This window comes from Rhinatrema bivittatum, chromosome 12, assembly GCF_901001135.1.
Source record: "Rhinatrema bivittatum chromosome 12, aRhiBiv1.1, whole genome shotgun sequence".
Taxonomy (NCBI): domain Eukaryota; kingdom Metazoa; phylum Chordata; class Amphibia; order Gymnophiona; family Rhinatrematidae; genus Rhinatrema; species Rhinatrema bivittatum.
The window spans coordinates 70,295,354-70,317,279 of record NC_042626.1 but is presented as its reverse complement, the minus strand read 5'-3'; the positions used below and the strand labels follow the sequence as shown (position 1 = coordinate 70,317,279).

The following is a 21,926-nucleotide window of genomic DNA, read 5'->3' as shown; positions in this document are numbered from 1 at the left end:
CTGGAAACAAAGACGGTTGAAGTGCAAATTGCATGTAGCACTGATTCAAGAAGCCTCGGCAGAGGTGTGGATCCCCATTGAATTGAGGAGGAGCTGGGAGGGCCAGCAGCTCCCACGGGGGCAAGGAACTGGAGAAGGTGCTAGGAGTCAGAGCTCCGGGGTTGACCATAGCAGACTCTGCGATTTGAGTATATAGGTCATCTAGTGAGGCGGCCAATACCTCAAGGCATCGTTGCTGCTCCCGAACATTTGTCACCAGGCACGGAATGGCCTGCAAGGAGGGGGACTCCACCGAGTCCTTGGCCTTGGCAACCTGTTGCGCTGGAGGTGGACCCTTGGCCTGGTGTAGGATTGGTACAGCCCTCTGAGCGAACCCAGAGAGCGCCTGCCACCAGGGGGCAGAGCACACAAGGAGACAGAGGCTAACTGGAACTTCACCAATAGCAATGCGGGTTCTCCTCTGGTTGAGCCTTTGGATTTCCAGACCGCCTGGGCTTAGGTGGGCCTCGCAGGGTCTCCTTGAGAGATACTGGAGAAGTGTGCCCACCACTAGTAGAGGTGCGCGGCAATCTTGGAGGAGGCAAGCTAGACCCAGATGAGAGATACCGGAGACCACAGGAACAGTCCAGGAACAGAAGGTCCTCCGGGCAGAGTAGGCAGGGCCTATGGGTCTAGCTTGGGACTGGCCACGAAGTGCGTCAAGGCAGGTGAACCTGATGGTCTGAGGGGCAGCGAAGAGGGTCTCGGAGTGTAGCGCAAGGGTCAGAGCCAGGATATCAGTCCAAGGATGCTCAGCCAAAGCAAGGGTCAAGTCCAGAGGTCAGTCCGAACGTGGTCAAGGAGGCAGGGGTCAGTTCTAGGCGGCAAGCAGAAGAGTAGTCAGGCAGGCAGTGCTCTGTTCCAGGCGACAGGCAGAAGAGTAGTCAGGCAGGCAGTGTTCTGTTCCAGGCGGCAGGCAAAAGAGTAGTCAGACAGGCAGTGGTCTGTTCCAGGCGGCAGGCAGAAGAGTAGTCAGGCAGGCCGAGGTCAGTACCGAGAGCAGAGCTGGCAGCAGCAGCGAGGGAGGACGGCCAGGGACCCGCCGGAACAGGGACGAGGTGAGCAGGCCTGGGCGTGGGCCGAGCGCGGACAGGACGTGCAACATTTTGCTTCCAGAATTCAGAGCTCTGATGAGGTCAAGGACTTTTGGCTGGGTGATATACACCTTAAATTATCATTATTTGCCGACAATATTTTGTTTACTTTAACTGACCCCCATGCCCTCTTTGCGGACAGTGTCAGCTGAGTTAAAGTTATTTAGTGCAGCGTCAATGCAAGCGAGGTGTCTAGAATCAAGGCAGCCTTTCCCTTTAAATGGGTTAGAACTTCAATTAAATATTTGGGGATACAGATTGGGACTAAAGTACAAGATTTATTTCAATTAAACTACCAACCCCCTGGTAAAGAAGCTGGAGGCAGAGCTACATAGGTGGGACAGAGAGAACCCTTCTCACGGCTGGGGTGCATCGCAATTGTTAAGATGAGCATCCTGCCCCAGTTTTTATATCTTTAGTACCCTCACGGTTTTTATTTATTTCTGGCAAAAGAAAGTATTTGACTTCATTTGGAAGAGACGTCCACCAAGGGTTTCCTGTTCCCTTTTATATCAATCCATGAGTAGAGGCGACTTGGGAGTCCCCAAAATAGCCTGGTACTACGCCAGCGCGCAACTTAGGGCAGATTCGGACATTCGTTGGAAAACCTGTATTAAACAGTGGGTACAGTTTGAACAACGTAAGGTAGGGGGCAGGCCACTAGCTGCTCTGTTTTGGCAGCCTCGACATACTTGGTGCCCCTATGCCATTATGCCCTTGACCCTGCGTACTACGCTAAAGATCTGGGAAAAGTGGAAGGACCGATTAGTGGGGAAGAGGGTTTACTTTTATACATCTCACCTTTTTTGCAATAGAGTCTTTCCTGCCGGGTTTCAAAACAAGATATTCCGGGAACGGAGGGCAAAAGGTATTCAATGTTTTGAACATATATTTGTAGGGGGCTCCCCTTTGTCTGTTGATGAACTTATCTGATATTTATCAGTTGGCAAAGGTGGATTTTTTTTAACATATTCCCAGCTCCGCCATTTTATAATGTCTAAGGAGGTCTCTTCTTCCTTGGCTCAAGGTAAAACTTTATTCGAGCATATATGTGCAGAAGCGGATAAGAAACGGCGTTTAGTCTCCAAGATTTACTCTTTTTTGGGGGGGGGGGACCGGGTCGGGATAATTTTCCTCATATATGGGCCTGAGAGTCTGACCTGGGCTCTTAACTCACTCCTGAAACATGGAATCAGGTGTACTTGCCTGCTAGCAAATGGTCTATTATCTGCCCATCTACAAGAAAACTGTTACAAACTTTTGATGCATTGGTATCTTCCACCACATAGACTACACCTTCTGTACCCAGCAATTAATGAAAATTGCTGGAGGGAGTGTGGTGGGGTTGGGACGTTCATCCATATTTGGTGGGACTGTCCATTGGGCTCTTCATTCTGGAATCGAGTGGTGCACTGGTTGGAGACCACCCTACAAGTACAGGGTTTGGGAAGTGAGGGGTGGTTACTCTTTAATGTACCATCCCCAAATCTAGCTAAATTCCAGCAGCGGTTTAGTCAGCAATGTTTTATTGCTGCTAGGTGCAAATTAGCACTGCATTGGAAGCGTCTCGATGCGCCATCCTTGCAGGCAATGCCGAAGAGACTAAGATTCTCTTATCGAATGGCAGTAATTCATGCTTATAAATGCAAACAACTTTCAGTGTTTCAGAAAATTTGGAAACTGCTTTTGGAATGGGAAAGGAGGGATCTTGCTGATTCAGACTTGGGTATTAAAAAACTTATATGCATTTTTTTTTTTTTTGAGTGCTCTGTAAAATCACCCCTTCTGCATTAAGAGAGATTTTCTTTGGAAAAGATCTATCATTGTGTGGCTATTATTATTTTCTTTTCTTTTCTAGTCTGTAGGTCATTTTAAGCATTGGAATATATGCCCTAGGGCCTCCTTTAGTGTATGCTAAGCTTACAGGACTTCTTAAAATGCTCGGCAAATTGTGGCAAACAGTAATAATCATTTTGTTACAGAAAGTAGTAAATGTCTATGGTACTTGATGCAAGATTTGGTGGGGGGTGGGGGTAAGGGAGGGTTAACAGGTTGTTTGTAAAATGAATGTCAGTCGTGTCATTGTTGTGGCCCATATGTAATGCATGTTTTACATGCTGACATTCAATAAAAATTTTCAATTAAAAAAAATTGTTTAGGCTTGATTGGCTAACAAACACACCTTTGCAGGACATTAGGCAACTCTAATAGTAGATATTTTGCTGTGCTAACTAGAGAAGAATATTTGAGACAAGAATAAATTATTTTGAAAAGATAACCAGGTGTGTTTGTGTGTGTGCGTGTATGTGTCTGTCTAAACAAGAGAGAACTGAACCCAAAGTCCAGTAACACTAGATTGTTTCGGGATCAAGCAAGAGCTTCTGCAGCAAATACAAACATGCCCACTGTACCATTGCATATAGGCACACAACACCAGTTGCATGAACCAAGATGAAAGCTTTATTAGGTACACCAGTATTCAACATAAGGCTTATTGCCCACTACAAGATGTGTGAGATACATTCAAATCATAAGCACAACTAATAAAGTCAACCCATAACTAGATCCAAGGAAAAAGAAAAAGCTGGCACACTCTGCAAAGACCCATGTTGATGTACTCTTGAGGATGGACTGAAAATGTCTCTTTAGTGGAATGCTGTGCCCAGCCCACAGATGTGTTGATTGCTTTCCTGACTGCTACTCCTGATGTGCTAAGGGCAGGATTTGCAAACTGGGTTCCACAGCACCTTCAGCTGCTTTTTAATAGTTGGAATGGTGAACCTGCTCCCGAGAGGAAATCATCTTTCCGTCAACGTGTTCTTCAATGATGGTACGGACTTTACGGGAGGTCTTTGATGCTGCAGAAAAACAGAAGGTTACATGTGCTTTAAAATAACAAAATTAAGTGAGAAGCTTTCAAACTGAATGAGAGGGAGGAGTCTGATGAAGAGGTAATCACTGATGTCTCTTATCGATAGCACTTTATGTCCAGGAGGGTATAGAGTCCAACAGGATAAATCATACAAGAGACTAAATACTCAGTAGAATCTATATAGGTAGAAATCCCATGTGTGCTGGGTAAGAGTATAGTGATAGGAGTATACTACCGTCCACCTGGCCAAAATGGTCAGACAGATGAAATGCTAAGAGAAATCAGGGACGCTAACCAATATGGCAATGCATTAATAATGGGAGATTTCAATTACCCCAATATTGACTGGGTAAATGTACCATCAGGACATGCTAGAGACATAAAGTTCCTGGATGGAATAAATGATTGCTTCATGGAGCAATTGGTTCAGGAACAAATGAGAGAGGGAGCTATTTTAGATTTAATTCTTAATGGAACGCAAGATTTGGTGAGAGAGGTAACGGTGGTTGGGTCACTTGGCAATAGTGATCATAACATGATCAATTTTTGAACTATTGTCTGGAAGAGAACAATATGTAAATCTACAGCTCTAACACTAAATTTTCAAACAGGAAACTTTGATAAGGAAAATAAAAAAAAAACAGATATGGACATTATTTAAAAATACAATCTTAGAAGCGCAGTCCAGATGTATTCCACACATTAAGAAAGGTGGAAGGAAGTCAAAACGATTACCAGCATGGTTAAAAGGTGAGGTGAAAGAGATTATTTTAGCCAAAAAAAAAATTCCTTCAAAAATTTGAAGAAGGATCCATCTGAAGAAAATAGGAAAAAGCATAAGCATTGTCAAGTTAAGTGTAAAACATTGATAAAGCAGGCTAAGAAAGAATTTGAAATGAAGTTGGACGTAGAGGCAAAAACATAATAAAAAGGTTTTTAATATATCCGAAGCAAGAAAACTGTGAGAGAGTTAGTTGGACCGTTAGATGATCGAGGGGTGATTAGGGAAGATAAGGCCATTGCAGAAAGACTAAATTAATTCTTTGCTTCTGTGTTTACTAATGAGGATGTTGGGGAGATACCAGTTCCGGAGATGGTTTTCAAGGGTGATGAGTCAGATGAACTGAACCAAATCACTGTGAACCTGGAATATGTAGTAGGCCAGATTGACAAACTAAAGAGTAGCAAATCACCTGGACCAGATGGTATGCATCCCAGGGTTCTGAAAGAAATAAAGAATGAAATTTCAGATCTATTAGTTAAAATTTGTAACTTATCATTAAAATCATCCATTGTACCTGAAGACTGGAGGGTAGCCAATGTAACCCCAATATTTAAAAAGGGCTCCAGGGGCAATCCGGGAAACTATAAACCAGTGAGCCTGACTTCAGTGCCGGGAAAAAACGTGGAAACTATTCTAAAGATCAAAATCACAGAATATATAGAAAGACAAAGTTTAATGGAACACAACATGGATTTACCCAAAGGAAGTCTTGCCTCACAAATCTGCTTCATTTTTATGAAGGGGTTAATAAACATGTGGATAAAGATGAACCGGTAGATGTAGTGTATTTGGATTTTCAGAAGATGTTTGACAAAGTCCCTCATAAGAGGCTTCTAAGAAAACTAAAAAGTCATGGGATAAAAGATGATGTACTTTCGTGGATTGCAAACTGGTCAAAAGACAGGAAACAGAGAGTAGGATTAAATGGTTAATTTTCTCAGAGGAAAAAGGTAAACAGTGGAGTGCCTCAAGGATCTGTACTTGGACCAGTGCTTTTCAATATATTTATAAATAATCTGGAAAGGGATACGATGAGTGAAGGTGATCAAATTTGCAGATGACACAAAATTATTCAGAGTAGTTAAATCACACGTGGATTCTGATAAATTGCAGGAGGACCTTGCAAGACTGGAAGATTGGGCATCCAAATGGCAAATTAAATTTTATGTGGACAAGTACAAGGTGTTGCATATAGGGAAAAATAACCCTTGCTGTAGTTACACGATGTTAGGTTCCATATTAGGAGCTACCACCCAGGAAACAGATCTAGGCATCATAGTGGGTAATACATTGAAATCGTCAGCTCAGTGTGCTGCGGCGGTCAAGAAAGCAAACAGAATGTTAGGGATTATTAGGAAGGAAATGGTGAATAAAATGGTGGATGTCATAATGCCTCTGCATCGCTCCATGGTGAGACCGCACTTTGAATACTGTGTACAATTCTGGTCGCCGCATCTCAAAAAAGATATAATTGCAATGGAGAAGGTACAGAGAAGAGCGACCAAAATGATAAGGGGCATGGAATGGCTCCCTTATGAGGAAAGGTTAAGGATGTTAGGGCTCTTCAACTTGGAGAAAAGAAACCTGAGGGGGGATATGATAGAGGTTTTAAATCATGAGAATTCTAGAACGGGTAAATGTGAATTGGTTATTTACTCTATTAAATAATAGAAAGACATGGGGGGACTCCATGAAGTTAGCAAATAGCAAATTTAAAACAAATTGGAGACAATTCTTTTTCACTCAATGCAGAGTTAAGCTCTGGAATTCGTTGCCAGAGGATGTGGTTAAGGCAGTTACTGTATCTGTGTTTAAAAAAGGTTTGGATAAGTTCCTGGAGGAGATGTCCATAAACGGCTATTAATCAAGTCAACTTGGGGAATAGCCACTGTTATTACTGGCATCAGTAGCATGGGATCTACTTAGTGTTTGGGCACTTGCCAGGTACTTGTAACCTGGATTGGCCACTGTTAAAAACAGAGTGCTGGGCTTGATGGATTCTCGTTCTGACCAAGTAAGACAACTTCTTAGGTTCCTCTTATCTCTTCTCCAGAGACTTCATTGGCGTCTCTCTCGGAAATACCCAGCTCTCATTCACTTGCTTCTCAGCAGGTTCACAATGGCTATATATTTATTTAGCCAGATATTATATTACAATTCCTCCTCCAATGCACACACACATACAAATGAGAGGATTTCAGGAAATAATGACTGATGCTCTCTGATTCTGTGCTTTTCTGCTAGTAATCATCAGGTTGGAATTGTCTCCCTTGGGCGTAGTAGATCCTAGATTATGAGCTGGAAATGTTAGCACTGGCAGATCATTTATGTACACTCAGTACTTACCATCTTTCGTACTGGAACCAATCCTGGAAAAGAAAAAGCATTGGGTTAGATCTAATAACATCAGTCTCTGAAAGCAGCATCTCGGTCAGCTGAGACGTAGGACAATCTCTGTTACTTTTGACCAGAGAGGTACCAAAAGGGGCTCTAGTGTAGTTATTAGTGGTCCATGCCGAGCTGATCCTGGCTATACCACAATTATGCATCTATGAAAAACTGGAAAAAGTCCATAGAGGCAATGGGGGATAAGCCCAGAAATGGCTCAGCCTGCCCAATTAACATGCAACCAATTAGTACAGAAGGGAACTCACTGAGGCTCTAAAACTGGATGATACATAAATAAAATGAATATAGGTTGCCAGGGAGTCTATACGACAACATTTCATGGACACTTCTAGGTACAACTGATGAATCTGGCAAATTTGAAATTTTTCTAAAGTTTACTAGTGACACCTTTTAATCAATTTCCATAAGTCATTATTTGCACCCGTGCAACTGTTCAAAATCAAAGGATCTTAGTCTAACACTGTTAGGCCCCTTTCAAAACTGACTACGGCTGGGGTCCTAAATGTAGGCACTTACAAGGTGGGTAGCTATAGGGGCTGGAGTTAGGGCAGCAAAAGGTTAGGTGCTTAGCTCCGATTCTCAGCACTGGAAATGAGCAGTAGATCTAAATTCAGGGTCCTAAGTTATAAATGCCTCCACTTGGGGAATTTACAGCTGAAAGCTGAGCATGTTTCCAAAATTGAAAACCCCATTTTTTTCAAAATTGAAAACATACGATTCCTCTCCCTCCAGAAGGCGTCGGTAAGTGGCAATCTCCATCTCCAGCCGGGTCTTCACATCCATGAGAACCTTGTACTCGTAGCTCTGGCGCTCCATGTCAGAGCGGAGATCTGCTAGCTGAGCCTCTACGCTGGAGATCAGATTCTGGATCTGGGAGAGCTGCATGCAGTAGCGACCTTCTGTCTCTGCCAACGTGCCTTCCAGGGCAGCTTTCTGAGGAGCAGAAGAAAAAAGCTATGGATAAGAATGTGACAGAAGGCTGCAAGCTCAGGTAGCACCCATTACACATGGGAAGAACCCAGGTGCCCTATAATGCACCGTGCAGTGGCCAGCACTAGCACATCTGAAGCTAAAGAAGCAGAAAATTGTATGACACATTTTTGCCCCAGCAGTAAGGTAGATTTTATTTTCCCATTCCCAACTCTTCTTGAGTTAAATCCTATATTTATTTGCCATGAAAGAAATGTTCCTTGCGAAAAGGCCAATAGTGTGACTATTTCAATAGAGGACAAAATTTTAGACCTGAGGGACTTTTGCGCTATTGCGGAGCGGAGCGCAGAACGGGACGGCCTCCGCTCATAGCAAACATGAAGCAGGCACAGGTGATCTGTGAGCAGAGGCCACCCCAGTCGCTGCAAAGATATAGTAGGCCTCGGTGAATATGTGTGTGTAAGACTGCGAGCCTGGGGGGTAAGAGACAGCATGTGTGAGGGTGTGTGGGTGTGAGTGCCAGAGAGAGGGAGCCTATGAAAGGAGATTGTGATGGTCTATATGTCTGAGAAATTAGAAGCTGGTGTATGTGAAAAAGGGATTTTGTGTATGTGAGAGAGAGGGAGCCTGTGTGAGGGTGTGTGCATGTGTAAGAAAAAGAGCCTGTGTAAAGGGGGGTGTGTGTGTGTGTGTGTGTGTATGTGCGAGAGAGAGAAGGAGCCTATGTGTGAGGGGGTGAGCAAGAGAGTGAGCCAGTGTGCAGGGGTGTGTGAGAGAGACATAGGTAGCCTGTGTGAGGGTGTATGTGTGAGAGAGAAAGGGAGCCTGTTGGGTGTGTGTGCAAGAGAGAGGATGGGGGTCGAGAGAGAGGGGGAGTCTGTATGGGGGGGTGTGTATGTGCACTAGAGAGAGGGAGCCTGTGTGTGGTGTGTATATGTGTGAGAGAGAGGGGCAGAGGGAACCTGTGTAAGGGGCAGTACTGAGACAGGGGTCAAACTCTGGGAGTGGAGATAGAGTGGAAGGGATTGAGCCTAGAGGTGAAGGGAAGAGAGAGTGGCAGGTGGAGGAGTTGAGGCCTGAGAGGGCAAAGTGAAAGGAGACTGGCCAGGGGAGTAGGGAGAGAGGATGGAAGGGACACTCTTACAGTGAACGTCTAGGGAAATTCTGCTCAAAATATTTAAAACTCTGCATCTTTAAGTAATAACTTTCTTCTGTATTACATTTTAAATTAATTACTTAAAGATTGTCATGTATATTGTGTTATTTTGACCAATATAAAGTATGCAGAATTTTAAGCTTTTTTGCGCAGAATTCCCCCAGGAGTAACAAAAGCAGTTCTTCTGTTGGGCGAAGGGCATTGCTGAGATCCCTGCTGTGCTATAGTAGTGGAGCATGCGCATTGTACCATGCTGAGCTGGGTCTGCAGCTCGATCTCCAGGCCCTGTATAGTACGCTTCAGGTCCGTGATCTCGGTCTTGCTGGTCTGTATCTGTTCTGTATGGGTGGCGACTTCCCTGTTCAGCTCTTCAGTCTGAAATAATAATAATAATAATCTGATGTATAAAGGGCAAGCTCTTAGCATTGAAATCTTCTCTTGAAAATCTTAAAGTTCAGTAGGAGATCCTACCTTGCTGAAGAACCAGGCTTCAGCATCCTTACGGTTCTTCTCAGCTATAGCCTCGTACTGATCTCTCATCTCACCCAGGATCTTGGTCAGGTCAACAGCTGGAGCAGCGTCCACCTCGACACTGACCTTGCCACCCACTTGTCCACGGAAAGCATTCATCTCCTGCACAGACATCACAGATAGAGATATTAGATGATAAATTTGGCTGATCTGAGATTAGAAGAATAGAAGTTCAGAGCATCCACACTTGGATCATTCTAATAACCCTTTTATGGATCACCTCCAATTCCCAGATGTTTGACTATACAATGTAGTTGTCATTGGATGACTAGACAAACAGTTTTTTGAAAGATCTCTCTAATATCATCTAATGACCCTGGGGGATATTGTAAGGTTGATACTTTTGTACATAAGCCACATAACAGTTATTTATTATTTATTTAGCATTTTTCAATTGCAGCATGGTAGATTAATTTTTAGCAGTTTAAGTTGATCAATGGGGCATCTCTAAAAGCCCTTTATAAAGCCTTGCTAAGTTTACCAGGTTCATCCACTATGCTTTTTCTACCTTGTGATCTTACTGGGTGTTATCTACCTCTTCATGGTTCTTCTTGAGGTAAATGAGTTCCTCCTTTAGGCTCTCAATCTGCATCTCCAGGTCAGCTCTGGCCAGGGTCAGCTCGTCCAGGACCTTCCGCAGGCCATTGATGTCGGCCTCCACGCTCATGCGGAGGGCCAGCTCGGTCTCATACCTTGAGAAGCAGCAGATGACAGGATCAGAGCATGGGTGCACTTCCCCCTCCTTCCCCACCCCATCCTGTCTCATTCTTTTGCTTTTGTTGAGTGAGACGATACCAGACTTGAAGGTGGGCAGTAGCTGGAATACCATCATGGGTTTCTTGAGAACACTAACTAAATTGTTTAATCAACTCTTCCTACTTGAACTCCTTTGAGCTCCTGCCCCAACCTCATCCTCAACATGTTAGAAACAACATATATTAGACCAAGCTGTACTGTTCTTATAGATAAAATGGAAACATGGTGTTGGATTTATGAAAGAGGAGCATGAAGAACAAGGAACTCAGTTTCCATAGTAAAGTATTGTTTCTTTTCCAGTAACTTGAAACCCTGAGTTCTTTAGCTCCAGCTCCTTGCAAAAGAAGTGTTCCTTTTCTTCCTTTGAACAACTGAATGTGAGCAGAAGAGGTTGGAGATGCATAAGAACGAGGAGGTGGCGGATGAATGGGCTCTAGTCCAGATGGGGAGCTCTCACATCCTAGTCTTCTCCTTAAAAACATTGCTGTGAGAGAAGTTGTGTATGGGTAGGTGTGCATGTGTGTGCGTGCGTATCTGTATGCCATGCTGGCTGGGAGGTTAGAGAAGGGATGCAAAAGGGAGAAGGACCACAGCATAGATAGTATTCCCCAGATCCTGGAACCACTTTTCCTTCCTACCACAAGCAATTTTGGAAAACTATTTTTGTAATGTAAAATAAAAGATGGAAATGTTTGTCAATGTGCCACAGCCAACTGTGGGTCTGGGCCTTAGATCTGCTTCTCATTGTTGTCTAACCCTGTGGGGAGGGAGGAGTGACAGCACCAACAGAGGTGTCAAAACCTAAATCTGTCAGTGGCCAGTTGTATTCCTCCCTCTGTCTGTCAGAGTCTAGAAATGATGCCCGGGTCCCACCCCAGCTGCACACACGGCAGATGTCACATGCCCCGTATTGAGAACGGATCCTGAGGCTCCTGACGTGAAGCTTACTTGGTTCTGAAGTCGTCAGCAGCCAGCTTGGCATTGTCGATTTCCAGAAGAACCCTGGCCTTGTTCAGAGTGGCTGTTTTGATCTGGAAACCAGGAGACAGGAAAAGAAGCCAAAGCGGAACAAACAGTAAATAACAAGAGATGGAGAGAGCAGGTGAGCATGAATTACAGAGAAGAAGGGGGCATCACTCAGGCCATGACTGAGCCAGACTTCCAGAGACTCCTTCCAAAACAATTAAAGGTCAAGATTTTATACCTCGGAATATTAAACAAATAAATAAATCTGAGCAGGCCAACATCTAGGGGCCATTTTACCTCTACTCCTGCTCCCCATTTGCTAGGTAAGTTATAAAATAATGAAGTGATTGAGATATGTAAATGAAATGGTGACCTCATTGCTGATCATCCTGGAACTGGCACAGTTCTAGTTTTCATGTTAGCAAAGCAAAGGACAAAAGGTTAAAAAAAATATTTTCCTAACAGCTGCCTGGGCACTGCTGCCTTGATGCATCGATGCCAAGAACAAGAATCACCTTGCCAAGATGAGCCTTTCCAGGGCCTGCGTCTGACTGTGCTTCTGCCCGCTCAGTCTGCCAGTTAAATCACTTTCTGTGCACTTTATTACTGCAGAGTGAGCACGGCATCTGAAGCTCAGGATGTGTAATTTCTGGAGTTGGCACTGGACAACAGAGGTGGCAGCTCACTGCCCAGTGGCATCAGCGCCAACCAGAGCGCCTCCTGAGCGTTGCACTCTGTTCTCACCCTGCACTAGTAAAGTGAGCAAACAAGAAATGTTAACCAGTAAACTGAGCCGCTCCGACCCTGCAGACCCATGCATACACACACTGCAGATCTAATTTTTCGTGACACTGTAAAAGGCTTGTCGGTACACTCTGATTTGTGACATGAGAAGAAAGCATGAAAGTGATGAGTGGGGTGACCTGTAAGTGCTGAGCCAGTGCTGGGCTGGCCCTGCTGCGTGCATGAAGAGTAAGGAAGGGCAGATAAATCAGAACTCCTAGCCCTGCATGCAGGGACAGCCAGGGACTGCCTCGGCCCATGCTTTAAGTAGGACCTGGAGCTGTATGGTCACTCCATGGATCTTTGAGGAAATAACTTTCTGACACATACAAAAGTCTCCAGTAAATGGAATTATGGGAAAAAGCAGGTCAGGTGATTGCAAATTCAGAAAACATCTCTTGTTTCTTTTCTAAGTTTATGTGATGGTAGCACTTGCTCTTTAAGACGTTAATTAAAAACGAGTCTGTATCTTTGGGACCCCTCTAATCTGCCTGCAGCCTTCCACTCCCTTCTCCACCAGAGTAACTTCATCTTCAGATCTTGTCAATGCCAAGCCCCTTAACCTTCCTCTTCCCCATCCTCTCCCCATCGTAACCTGTGCCCAGAACATTTCACAATGAGGTGCCCTACGGCAGAGCCTCCGGATATAGGGGTGCCAACCGCATTCAATGCATTCATTGTTCTCTGCTACGTGCACAAGCTACAACAAAGTTGAAGAGATGTATTTGTGGCTGGTTTGAAAGCAAAAATCTTTACTGATTGTGCCCCCTTAAATGCCCCTCCCCCTACCGTCCCTATTTGCAGCAAATGTACAGTAAATCTCTGCAAACTCTGACTAGACTGTACACTAGGATCACCAGTAACTAAAACTTTACAGGTGCCCTCTGAATGGAGATTGTACAATGGGCTGTTCCTATAAACAGAATATCTCCATACATTCATCTCCAATTTACTCTGCAGACCAGGAGGCTGCTAGAAATGGGTCCGGACTTCAGAGAGATGAAAGGAGGACCCTGCAGCTTTCACAGACATAGCAAACAACAACTGATGCCATGAAATAGCTGAATGACCTTCATTCACCTTGTACAAGAATTTCTAGCTACCTTTTAAGATCTGGCCACAGAGTGTGCAGATTGTGTGCCAGTGCTATCATACCTGGCTCTGGAGGTCTTCAATGGTCTTGAAGTAGGCACTGTAGTCACGGTCTGGTCCTGGGCCTTGCTTCTGGTACCACTCCCGGATCTGGATTTCCAGCTCTCTGTTTGCTTCTTCCAAGGAGCGCACCTTGTCCAGGTACGAAGCCAGGCGATAGTTGAGGTTCTGCATGGTCTCCTTCTCCCCGCCAGTGAGAAGGGCATCCCCACCGCTGACACCAAAGCTACTGATGAAATCCCCACCATAGCCATTAGAAAAGCCAGAACCTAGCCCTGAGACCAGTCTGGATTTGCAGATTGTAGCACCTCTATTCCCAGCTCCTCCAAGGATACTTGGTGCTCCATAGGAGTTTCCTAGATGAACGGAGGAAAACCTGCTGGAACCTCCTCCAAGTCCACCCAACCCCACAGAGGGCCCACTAGTGGAAGAAGTCTGCCTGATGCTGTATGAGGTCATAGTGGAAAGGGATGAAGGGCTGATGGACTCAAAGCCTGGCTCAGTCACGGGCTGATGTGGTGGTGAAGTGTGGACTTCTGATCCCTATCTCTGCTCCCTTTATACCTACAACCATGGGCGTTGATTTCTGAGAAAGACTTAATTCCTCCAGAGATTCATCAACCTTTGGAGCCTCTGCCAAGTTTTCCAAACGTTTTTTTTTAGTGCGATTCGCTCATCGGTCTCGGAGCATAAAACAGAATTGCCTCACCTCTCTTCTGAAAACTCTTTCCTTGTCGGGGAGGAGTTTGATGTCTCACCTTTTTCAAACAAAAGGCATTCAGTCTGAATCAGAGACGGGGAGGCTCTCTGCTTCAGGCTACGGTTACTTTGCATTGTTGGACTAAGAAAGATGCTTTCAGACTCGCCCTGACTTCTGTGTAGAGCAGCAGTCTGCATCCTTGGATCTTTGTGTAATGGACTTAAAAGGAATCATAAAACAATGTAATTACTGCATATACAAGAGTGCATTTTACTCAAAAGCTTTTATCTTTCCTATGCAGAGAAGGGCCTTTGGACTGGAGAAGTGTGCCTGCATGACAGGCCAGTCTCAGCTACCTCTAGTTGGGGATGATCAGAACTCCCTGGCTGTAACCCAAGGGCGTCTGGACTAGATCTGCACTCTTGTGAATGATGGGGACCAGGTAGCCCACTGCTGATTCCAAGGTTTGGTTTCCTGGTTTTTGCTTCCTTGTTTGTTTCAGAAAGTTATTCCTGAAACTTGTAGCTGTGAAAGAGAGAAAGCAACCTTATCTGAGAAGGCTACAAGATCCAAATTAATCAGAACCTTTCTAATCTGGGTCTAAATCCAAACAGGGTCATTGCCTGCACAGCGTTCCACTCCATCATCAATCCCCCAGGCCCCTGCCGCATGATTCTGGTGAATTTAAACAGGCCATGGGGACCTGGGTGTGAACATAAAAAGTTGACATATTGAGTCAGACTGAGGGTCCATCCAGCCCAATAGTGGTCAGTCCCAGATCCCAAACAGTAAATAGATCCCATGCTGCTATTGTGCAATGATAAGTAGTGGTTTTCCCCAAGTCTATCTAGTTATTAACAATTTATAGATTTCTCTTCCAAAAACTTGTCCAAATCTTTTTTAAACCCAGCTATGCTGGTTGTCTATACTATATCCTCTGGCAATGAATTCCAGAGCTTAATTATGCATTGAGTGAAAAAGAATTTTCTCTGATTTGTTTTAAATGAGCTACTTGGTAATTTCTTGGAGTGCCCCCTGGTCCATTATCTGAGAGAGCAAATAACCAATTTACATGTATCCTTTATAGATCTCTATCATATCCCCCCTCAGCCGCCTCTTCTCCAAGGTGAACAGCTCTATCCTCTTTAGCCTTTCCTCATAGGGGAGCTGTTCCATCCCCTTTATCATTTTGGTTGCCCTTCTCTGTACCTTTTCCAGTTCAGCTCTATCTTTCTTAAGATGCAGCGACCAGAATTGCGCACAGTACTAAGTGTGCAGAAATGCTATCTGTCCACAAGAAAGCAGGAGTAAGAAGATCCTGCTTCAGCTTTGACTTGCTCTTGTCCTCCCTATGCTTTTCTGATGAAGAAATATGTATTCATTAACTGCTGTTAATTAGAGAACATTTACAGCATTTTTCATTCAGGGCAATGGATATTTTAATGGGAGAAACTGTTACCTGTTAAAGAACTGGCCACTGATTCTTTCGTGAGCTTTCCCGCACTTGCTGGAATCATGTCAGGGATGAGGACCCCGGCACAATATTGACTGGGGAAGGTGTCAAGGATGCACAACCCTGCCCTAATGGTGTACGTTAGGCCTCGTTGAGAAGCTGCCCAGATGCCAGGGAGCCCACGTGCTCTGGATCCTGCCTTCTCTTTTTTTGGCCTTTTTAAAATGTACGGAGTGGAAAAGAGTTTATGCATTGAAAGACAAGTTAATCCCATACTGGCTGGCAGCTGCTGGAACCTTGCTGGCAGCAAAATGGAGAATTCCTTTTGGTCTGCATCTGGATGGTTTGTTTGGGCCAGAAGAGCTTGGTTGGTTATCTCAATGGAAAAGATTAAATTCAGGAAATTTGGAGTCCATTCCTAAACATCTCAGGTTATGATGAAGAAGTGCCTGGAGAATATGTAATATTTCTTGGCTAGAACAAATCACCTAGAGTCTATTGGAAGAGTCTACAGGAAGGCAATAACGTGCATCATTCTGAATGTTTTCTGCCTGCTGTATACCTCCTTGGTGTAGGAGAGCGTGTTTCAGTTCCTGTGACATGGCTCCACACACTTTCATTCTGTTAAAGTTTGAAAATCTGAATAAAATGCATTGCAAAGTTCTCAGACATTTCATCCACACTAACTGAAGTGCATTTTATAGCTTTCATTGTCCTTGCACTTGCTAAAATCACAGACCTTTTAAGCTTTGATTCCTGTTTTACGTATTTGGACCCATTGTGCTGCTGTGTCAGGAAGCCCAGATCTTTACCATTGCTCTCTGGGATCGTGACCTTGTTGCCGTGGTTCCCACTACCTTGGTCTATCCAGCTCTAATTATGTACTTAGTCTATGGAGCTGGAAACGTGCTTGGATTTAACCCTTACTGGTTAAGTAGAGAAAGGCCTGTGGCGCTTTGGTCATCCTAAGGTTACTTGTGAGCGCCTCACGCAGGGGCCAGATCAATCTCGTCATGCATACGCCGACGGTGCTTTGTAAACATGTAATCCAATGCTGCTGAGCTTGCTGGGAGGAGCCCTCATCGCTTTCCAGTGCTGTAGAAGCCCAAAAATGCCTAATTCCATGGAGAAGGCGGCGTGTGAACAAGTAGGTAAGGTGCGCAGACGTGCCATCGACGTTCTTCACGAGTCCTTGGGCCTTACTCGCTAGAGGAAGACTTACATTCAGATTTATCATTTCTGACTCCTAGTCACATAGAAAGGGAATGAAGAACTGGAGTAACTTTCCTGTTCCATCTTTAATTTCCATTTAGGCTTGGGGATGGCCTGCATGGAGCAGCAGCTGCGATTACCCTGAAACAAAACAAAAATGAATTCATTAATAAAAATAGCTGGGCAGACTGGATGGACCATTTAGGTCTTTATGTGCTGTCATTCACTATGTTAAATATCAAATGTCAGTGAAACGTGTTATCTGGTTTCTCTCCTCATACTAGGTCACAGATGGACAGGCATAACCTGCCCATGAAGCATTCTTTTGTTTTCCATTCATAAAGAACACCTAAAAGCTATATCAGGTAACGAAGCTCAACACGACGACATCAGAAAATGAAAAAACTGCAGAAAATGCATCTCACCAAAACCGGAAGAGTGCACGGAGGCAAGAGGTTACCATTAGATCCAATGTGATTTAGAAACAGGGAGTCTGACAGCCCACAAGCTCCAGGAGGCCCACCCTGCCTGCCAAATGGGATTCCCGCTGCAATGCCACAGACCCAGCCTGGCTTTTACCCTCACCTCCTTGCTAGCAGGGATCCTCTGTGCCTATCCCAGGCTCTCCTGAACTCTGATACTGTTTTGTCTCCACCACTTCCGCTGGGAGGCCGTTCCAGCATCCACCACCTTTTCTGTGAAGAAATATTACTCCCGAGTCTCCCTCCTTTCAGCTTCTTGGGCCTGGTTTATACCTTAGAGGTGTTTGAATGCCTCTATCACATCTCCCCTGTCTCTTCCAGGGCGTATAGCTCCAGCTCCCTAGAACCACAGATTGTAGATTTTAAAAAGCAATCTCTTGTCTTCTATGGATTACCCGCCCGCCACTTCTCTTTCACTATCCAGATGGATTTTTTAAGCTGGGAAGAGCCTAACTTACTTTTCAAAAAAAAAATTAAAGCCTGCTTATCTTTTTAAGCTATGCTCATTATTAAGTGCCTTAACCATATTAACAATAGCAGTTTTCATATGATAACAATTATTTTTCGCAGAAGCAATAACATATGAAATGCTTCAGCAACAGTCATATTTATTTATTTTCTATACAAGGATTCTGCCAGGCCGAGCACAACAGCAGCATAGAAAACAGTTCAGTTCAAATAATAAACTCAAGTGGTGCCGGTTGTGAAATAAATAACATTTTAATCTTTTTCTGCATAGCTTAATGTGCTGCAGGGAGCGGATTTCTTCCAGCATAGCGTTGCACGGGTCCGGACCAATTACTGATAACGCTCGGTTGCCAGGCTGCTGTAGGTTGTAAGTGTTTTCATATCAGGGACCTCCAACAGGTGCTAGCTCCCCAAATGTAAAGACCAGGCCTGCCGATGACAGGGCGCCTCACCCTGCAAGGATTTAAAAACCAGGGACGGTAACTTTTAAGCCGGCGCGCGATGGCACGTGCGCCCGCTGGTCGCCCCAAGCGGTCACTTTATAACAACCCAGCGTATATGCGAGCAGGTTATAAAATAGCCCAATTTTAAGCGGACGTACGCAAATGCCGCTTCTACCAGGTAAATGGTAGCAGATACGCAGGCTGACGCCATTACCAGTTTTACCAGTTCGTTCCCAGTTCGCTCGGGTAAGGAATAGGACTTCCAAACCCCCCCTAGATTAAAAGCCTCCCTTCTCTCCTGTTAGCCCTGACCCTTAAAACCCCACTGATCTGTCTATAACTTGCACATCCTCCACAGCAGAAGTAGAGTTACGTGGCAGGGGGCCCCGGTGTGCGCCGGGGCGTGAAAGTATTCCAGAATTATCCATGCCTTCGCAGACCACACCCCACCTCTGTTTTTGGAACTTTTCATTTCTGCACGTAGTCGAGTGGCTTTGAAAATCCACTCGGCACGCACCAGCCCAACTTGTGCACGTATCTCCCAGTTTTGGCACGCGGCAGGCTTTTAAAATTCACCCGAATACAAGAACCTTAAATGTAATAAGTTGCTGAACCGGCAACCAATGCAATTGTCTCCCGAGGAGCATCACATGGCCCCCTCTTTGGGGCACTAAGAACCAAACGGGCAGCAGAATTTTCCAAAAAGCTGCAGGTGAAGAGAGTTGCAATAGCCAACGGATGTAAAAACAAGCTTGAACCAGGGCACGAAAATCTGATACTTCCAGGTAAATGTTTCGTTTATAATACTGGGCAGAAAAGACAGAGCGTAATTGGCCAGAGTAATCCTAATCTGAATTCAAAAGAAATCCAAGATTGCGTATATGATCTGAGAGCTCGATGCGTTCTCCATGAGGTGAAAAGAAAGCGGGTTTGGGGGAACCTGGGGAATCTTGCCGTCCAAAGGGCCTCAGTTTTTGCAGAATTGGATATTGTGATTCTCAGTCATATCCTGTGGAATCGTTTGTTTCAGGTGATTTTAGAGCTGTCATTTTATTTTTGCATGTTTACTTTGTGCACCGCTTCACACAGCTCTTATCTAGAACTGGGGAAGCAGTTGCTAAGACAATTTTAAAGGCAGAAGGAAAGGCTCCTGTTTTATAACGCCGCAGTGCAGGGCCTCCTGTAGATGTTGTGCGCAAGACTCAGGCGGCAATCTTCCAGTTTATTTGGGATGAGGGAAACGTTACCTGAACATTGAAGCCTCTGATACTGTTACCCACAATATTGTTTGTGCAAGAGACCGAGCGGTAGGCATAAAACAACCATCTGTGTTAGACACAGTAAACACTACAGGAGAAATATGTTCGCCCTATACCCACTGCCAAGATACACAATGCGAGTATAACAGGGAGACCATAGACGTTCCCAGAAAGCTTTGACTCATGCATTTGTTGTACAAATAGTTATGGATCAACAGACCCACCCAGCACTAGACTGAGAAGCAGCTAAATAGCCTGTTGAGAATGAAAGATGACCCTGCACAAAGAGCTTGCTGCATTTAAAATCTTTTCTGATAAGGAAACCTTTATGTTTCAAAGCTCTTCCCCTGATATGAAACCCAGTCTCCCCCTTTCATCTTCTCATCATACTGGGGGTGTGTACGGTACCGCTCCATGGTCTCCAACTAGCCCACTAGTATCACAACATGCACTGCCCTCAGGAGTCTCTGATCAGAGAAGAGAAGGGGCATGAGGGTAGGGAGGAGGGGATGCAGAGAGGGAGAGAGATGGGACTCCGTGGAAGCTGAGTTTGCGTCATGGCCCTCTGATGCATGAATGGGGGCCTCTGATGCATGAATTGGGGCCCTTTGATGCATGAATGGGGGCCTCTGATGCATGAATTGGGGCCCTTTGATGCATGAATGGGGGCCTCTGATGCATGAATGGGGGCCCTTTGATGCATGAATGGGGGCCCTCTGATGCATGAATGGGGGCCCTTTGATGCATGAATGGGGGCCTCTGATGCATGAATTGGGGCCCTTTGATGCATGAATGGGGGCCTCTGATGCATGAATGGGGGCCCTTTGATGCATGAATGGGGGCCCTCTGATGCATGAATGGGGGCCCTTTGATGCATGAATGGGGGCCCTCTGATGCATGGCCGGGGCGCTTTCAGAACACTGCGCAAGGGCTGGACGTGAGGCTTACTGAATGGAGATTCTCAGGCTCGTTCATTAAAAACCCGCCTTTCTTTTCTCCCAGTGCATCATCATCTTCATTGGCGTCTTTGAGTTCATCTGGATACAATGAATGGTAAGCTCAGTGGGGAGGTATGAAGCGGGGATGGGTAACAGCTCTCATCAAACTCTCCTCTCCCAGGGCCGTGCTCTGCTGGAGTCCAGCCGGGCTTCACCCCTGACTCTCTGGGCATTCTTGGCTTAATCGCTTCCTCCCCCATCATCTACCTCAGAGACTTGCTTGATAACTACAATACTAATGTCCATTGTAGCGGACGCACGCATGTTATAAAATCCAGGGTCAACGCGCGCAGGGGGGTGCACAATTGTGCAACTTGCACACGCTGAGCCAAGCAGCCTGCCTCTGTACCCCCCGAGGCCGCTCCGAAATCAGAGCGACCTCGGAGGGAACTTTTTTCCGGGCCCCCCCCCCCCCACCTTCCCCTCTCTTCCCCAACCTAACCACCCCCCAGCCCTAACTAAATCCCCCCCCCTACCTTTGTTGAGAAAGTTACGCCTGGCAGGCGTAACTTGCGTGCACTGGCTGGCCAGGCCCCGCCCCCAGACCGCCCATTTTTCGAAGCCCCAGGACATACGCGCTTCGCGGGGCTTGCGCGCGCCGCCGAGCCTATGCAAGATAGGCTCGGCGCGCACAGGGGGAGGCAGGGGTAGGTTTTCGGGGCTTGCGCACATATCTTATGCACACAACCCTTTGAAAATCTACCCCTATCTGTCACATAACTGGGAATCCTGACCCCTGCCGCTTTCCTTCTGAAGCATTTTGAATAAAATGTCCATCCAATGGAGAGCCCTCCTCTGCTCTTCCCTCACGCACCCTTCCCCCCCCCCCCCCCCCACACACACACACACACACATCCAGCAAAACTCCAAGGGGGACTCCTTCAGGGGCAGGAGGTACCATCTCAGCCCCTGCCTCAGGCAGCAGATTGTCTTGAGCCACTACCAGTAAATCACCGGCCCTTTCCCCTGCAGTCTGGAAGTACATATACATAGCATTCCACCCCAGACGTATTACTCCCGTGCTAGCAGTACGTAGCATTGCACCCCAGACATATTACTCCAGTGCTATCAGTGCGTAGCATTCCACCCCAGACGTATTACTCCCGTGCTAGCAGTACGTAGCATTGCACCCCAGACATATTACTCCAGTGCTATCAGTGCGTAGCATTCCACCCCAGACGTATTACTCCCGTGCTAGTAGTACGTAGCATTCCACCCCAGACGTATCACTCCCGTGCTAGCAGTGCGTAGCATTCCACCCCAGACGTATTACTCCAGTGCTAGCAGTGCGTAGCATTCCACCCCAGACGTATTACTCCAGTGCTAGCAGTATGTAGCATTCCACCCCAGACGTATTACTCCAGTGCTAGCAGTGCGTAGCATTGCACCCCAGGTGTATTACTCCAGTGCTAGCAGTGCGTAGCATTCCACCCCAGACG

The 21,926-nt window shown here is 45.7% G+C and overlaps 1 protein-coding gene across 2 annotated transcripts; it reads right to left on the bottom strand.

The window, feature by feature from the left end:
- Nucleotides 1–3,573: 3,573 nt before the first annotated feature.
- On the bottom strand, nucleotides 3,574–14,171 carry LOC115074094 (keratin, type I cytoskeletal 19-like). 2 transcript variants are annotated; one of them, XM_029573238.1, is made up of 9 exons: nucleotides 13,476–14,171; nucleotides 11,520–11,602; nucleotides 10,351–10,507; nucleotides 9,756–9,917; nucleotides 9,534–9,659; nucleotides 7,914–8,131; nucleotides 7,136–7,158; nucleotides 5,199–5,227; nucleotides 3,574–3,991 (listed from the first exon to the last, which is right to left on the bottom strand). In XM_029573238.1, exons 1-9 carry the CDS (start codon nucleotides 13,929–13,931, stop codon nucleotides 3,932–3,934), a joined length of 1,314 nt encoding a protein of 437 aa, XP_029429098.1. In that variant the 5' UTR covers nucleotides 13,932–14,171; the 3' UTR covers nucleotides 3,574–3,931. The 2 variants fall into 2 exon arrangements, with proteins under 2 accessions (XP_029429098.1, XP_029429097.1); XM_029573237.1 differs by lacking the exon at nucleotides 5,199–5,227 and having other exon boundaries at nucleotides 13,476–14,167.
- Nucleotides 14,172–21,926: the final 7,755 nt, after the last annotated feature.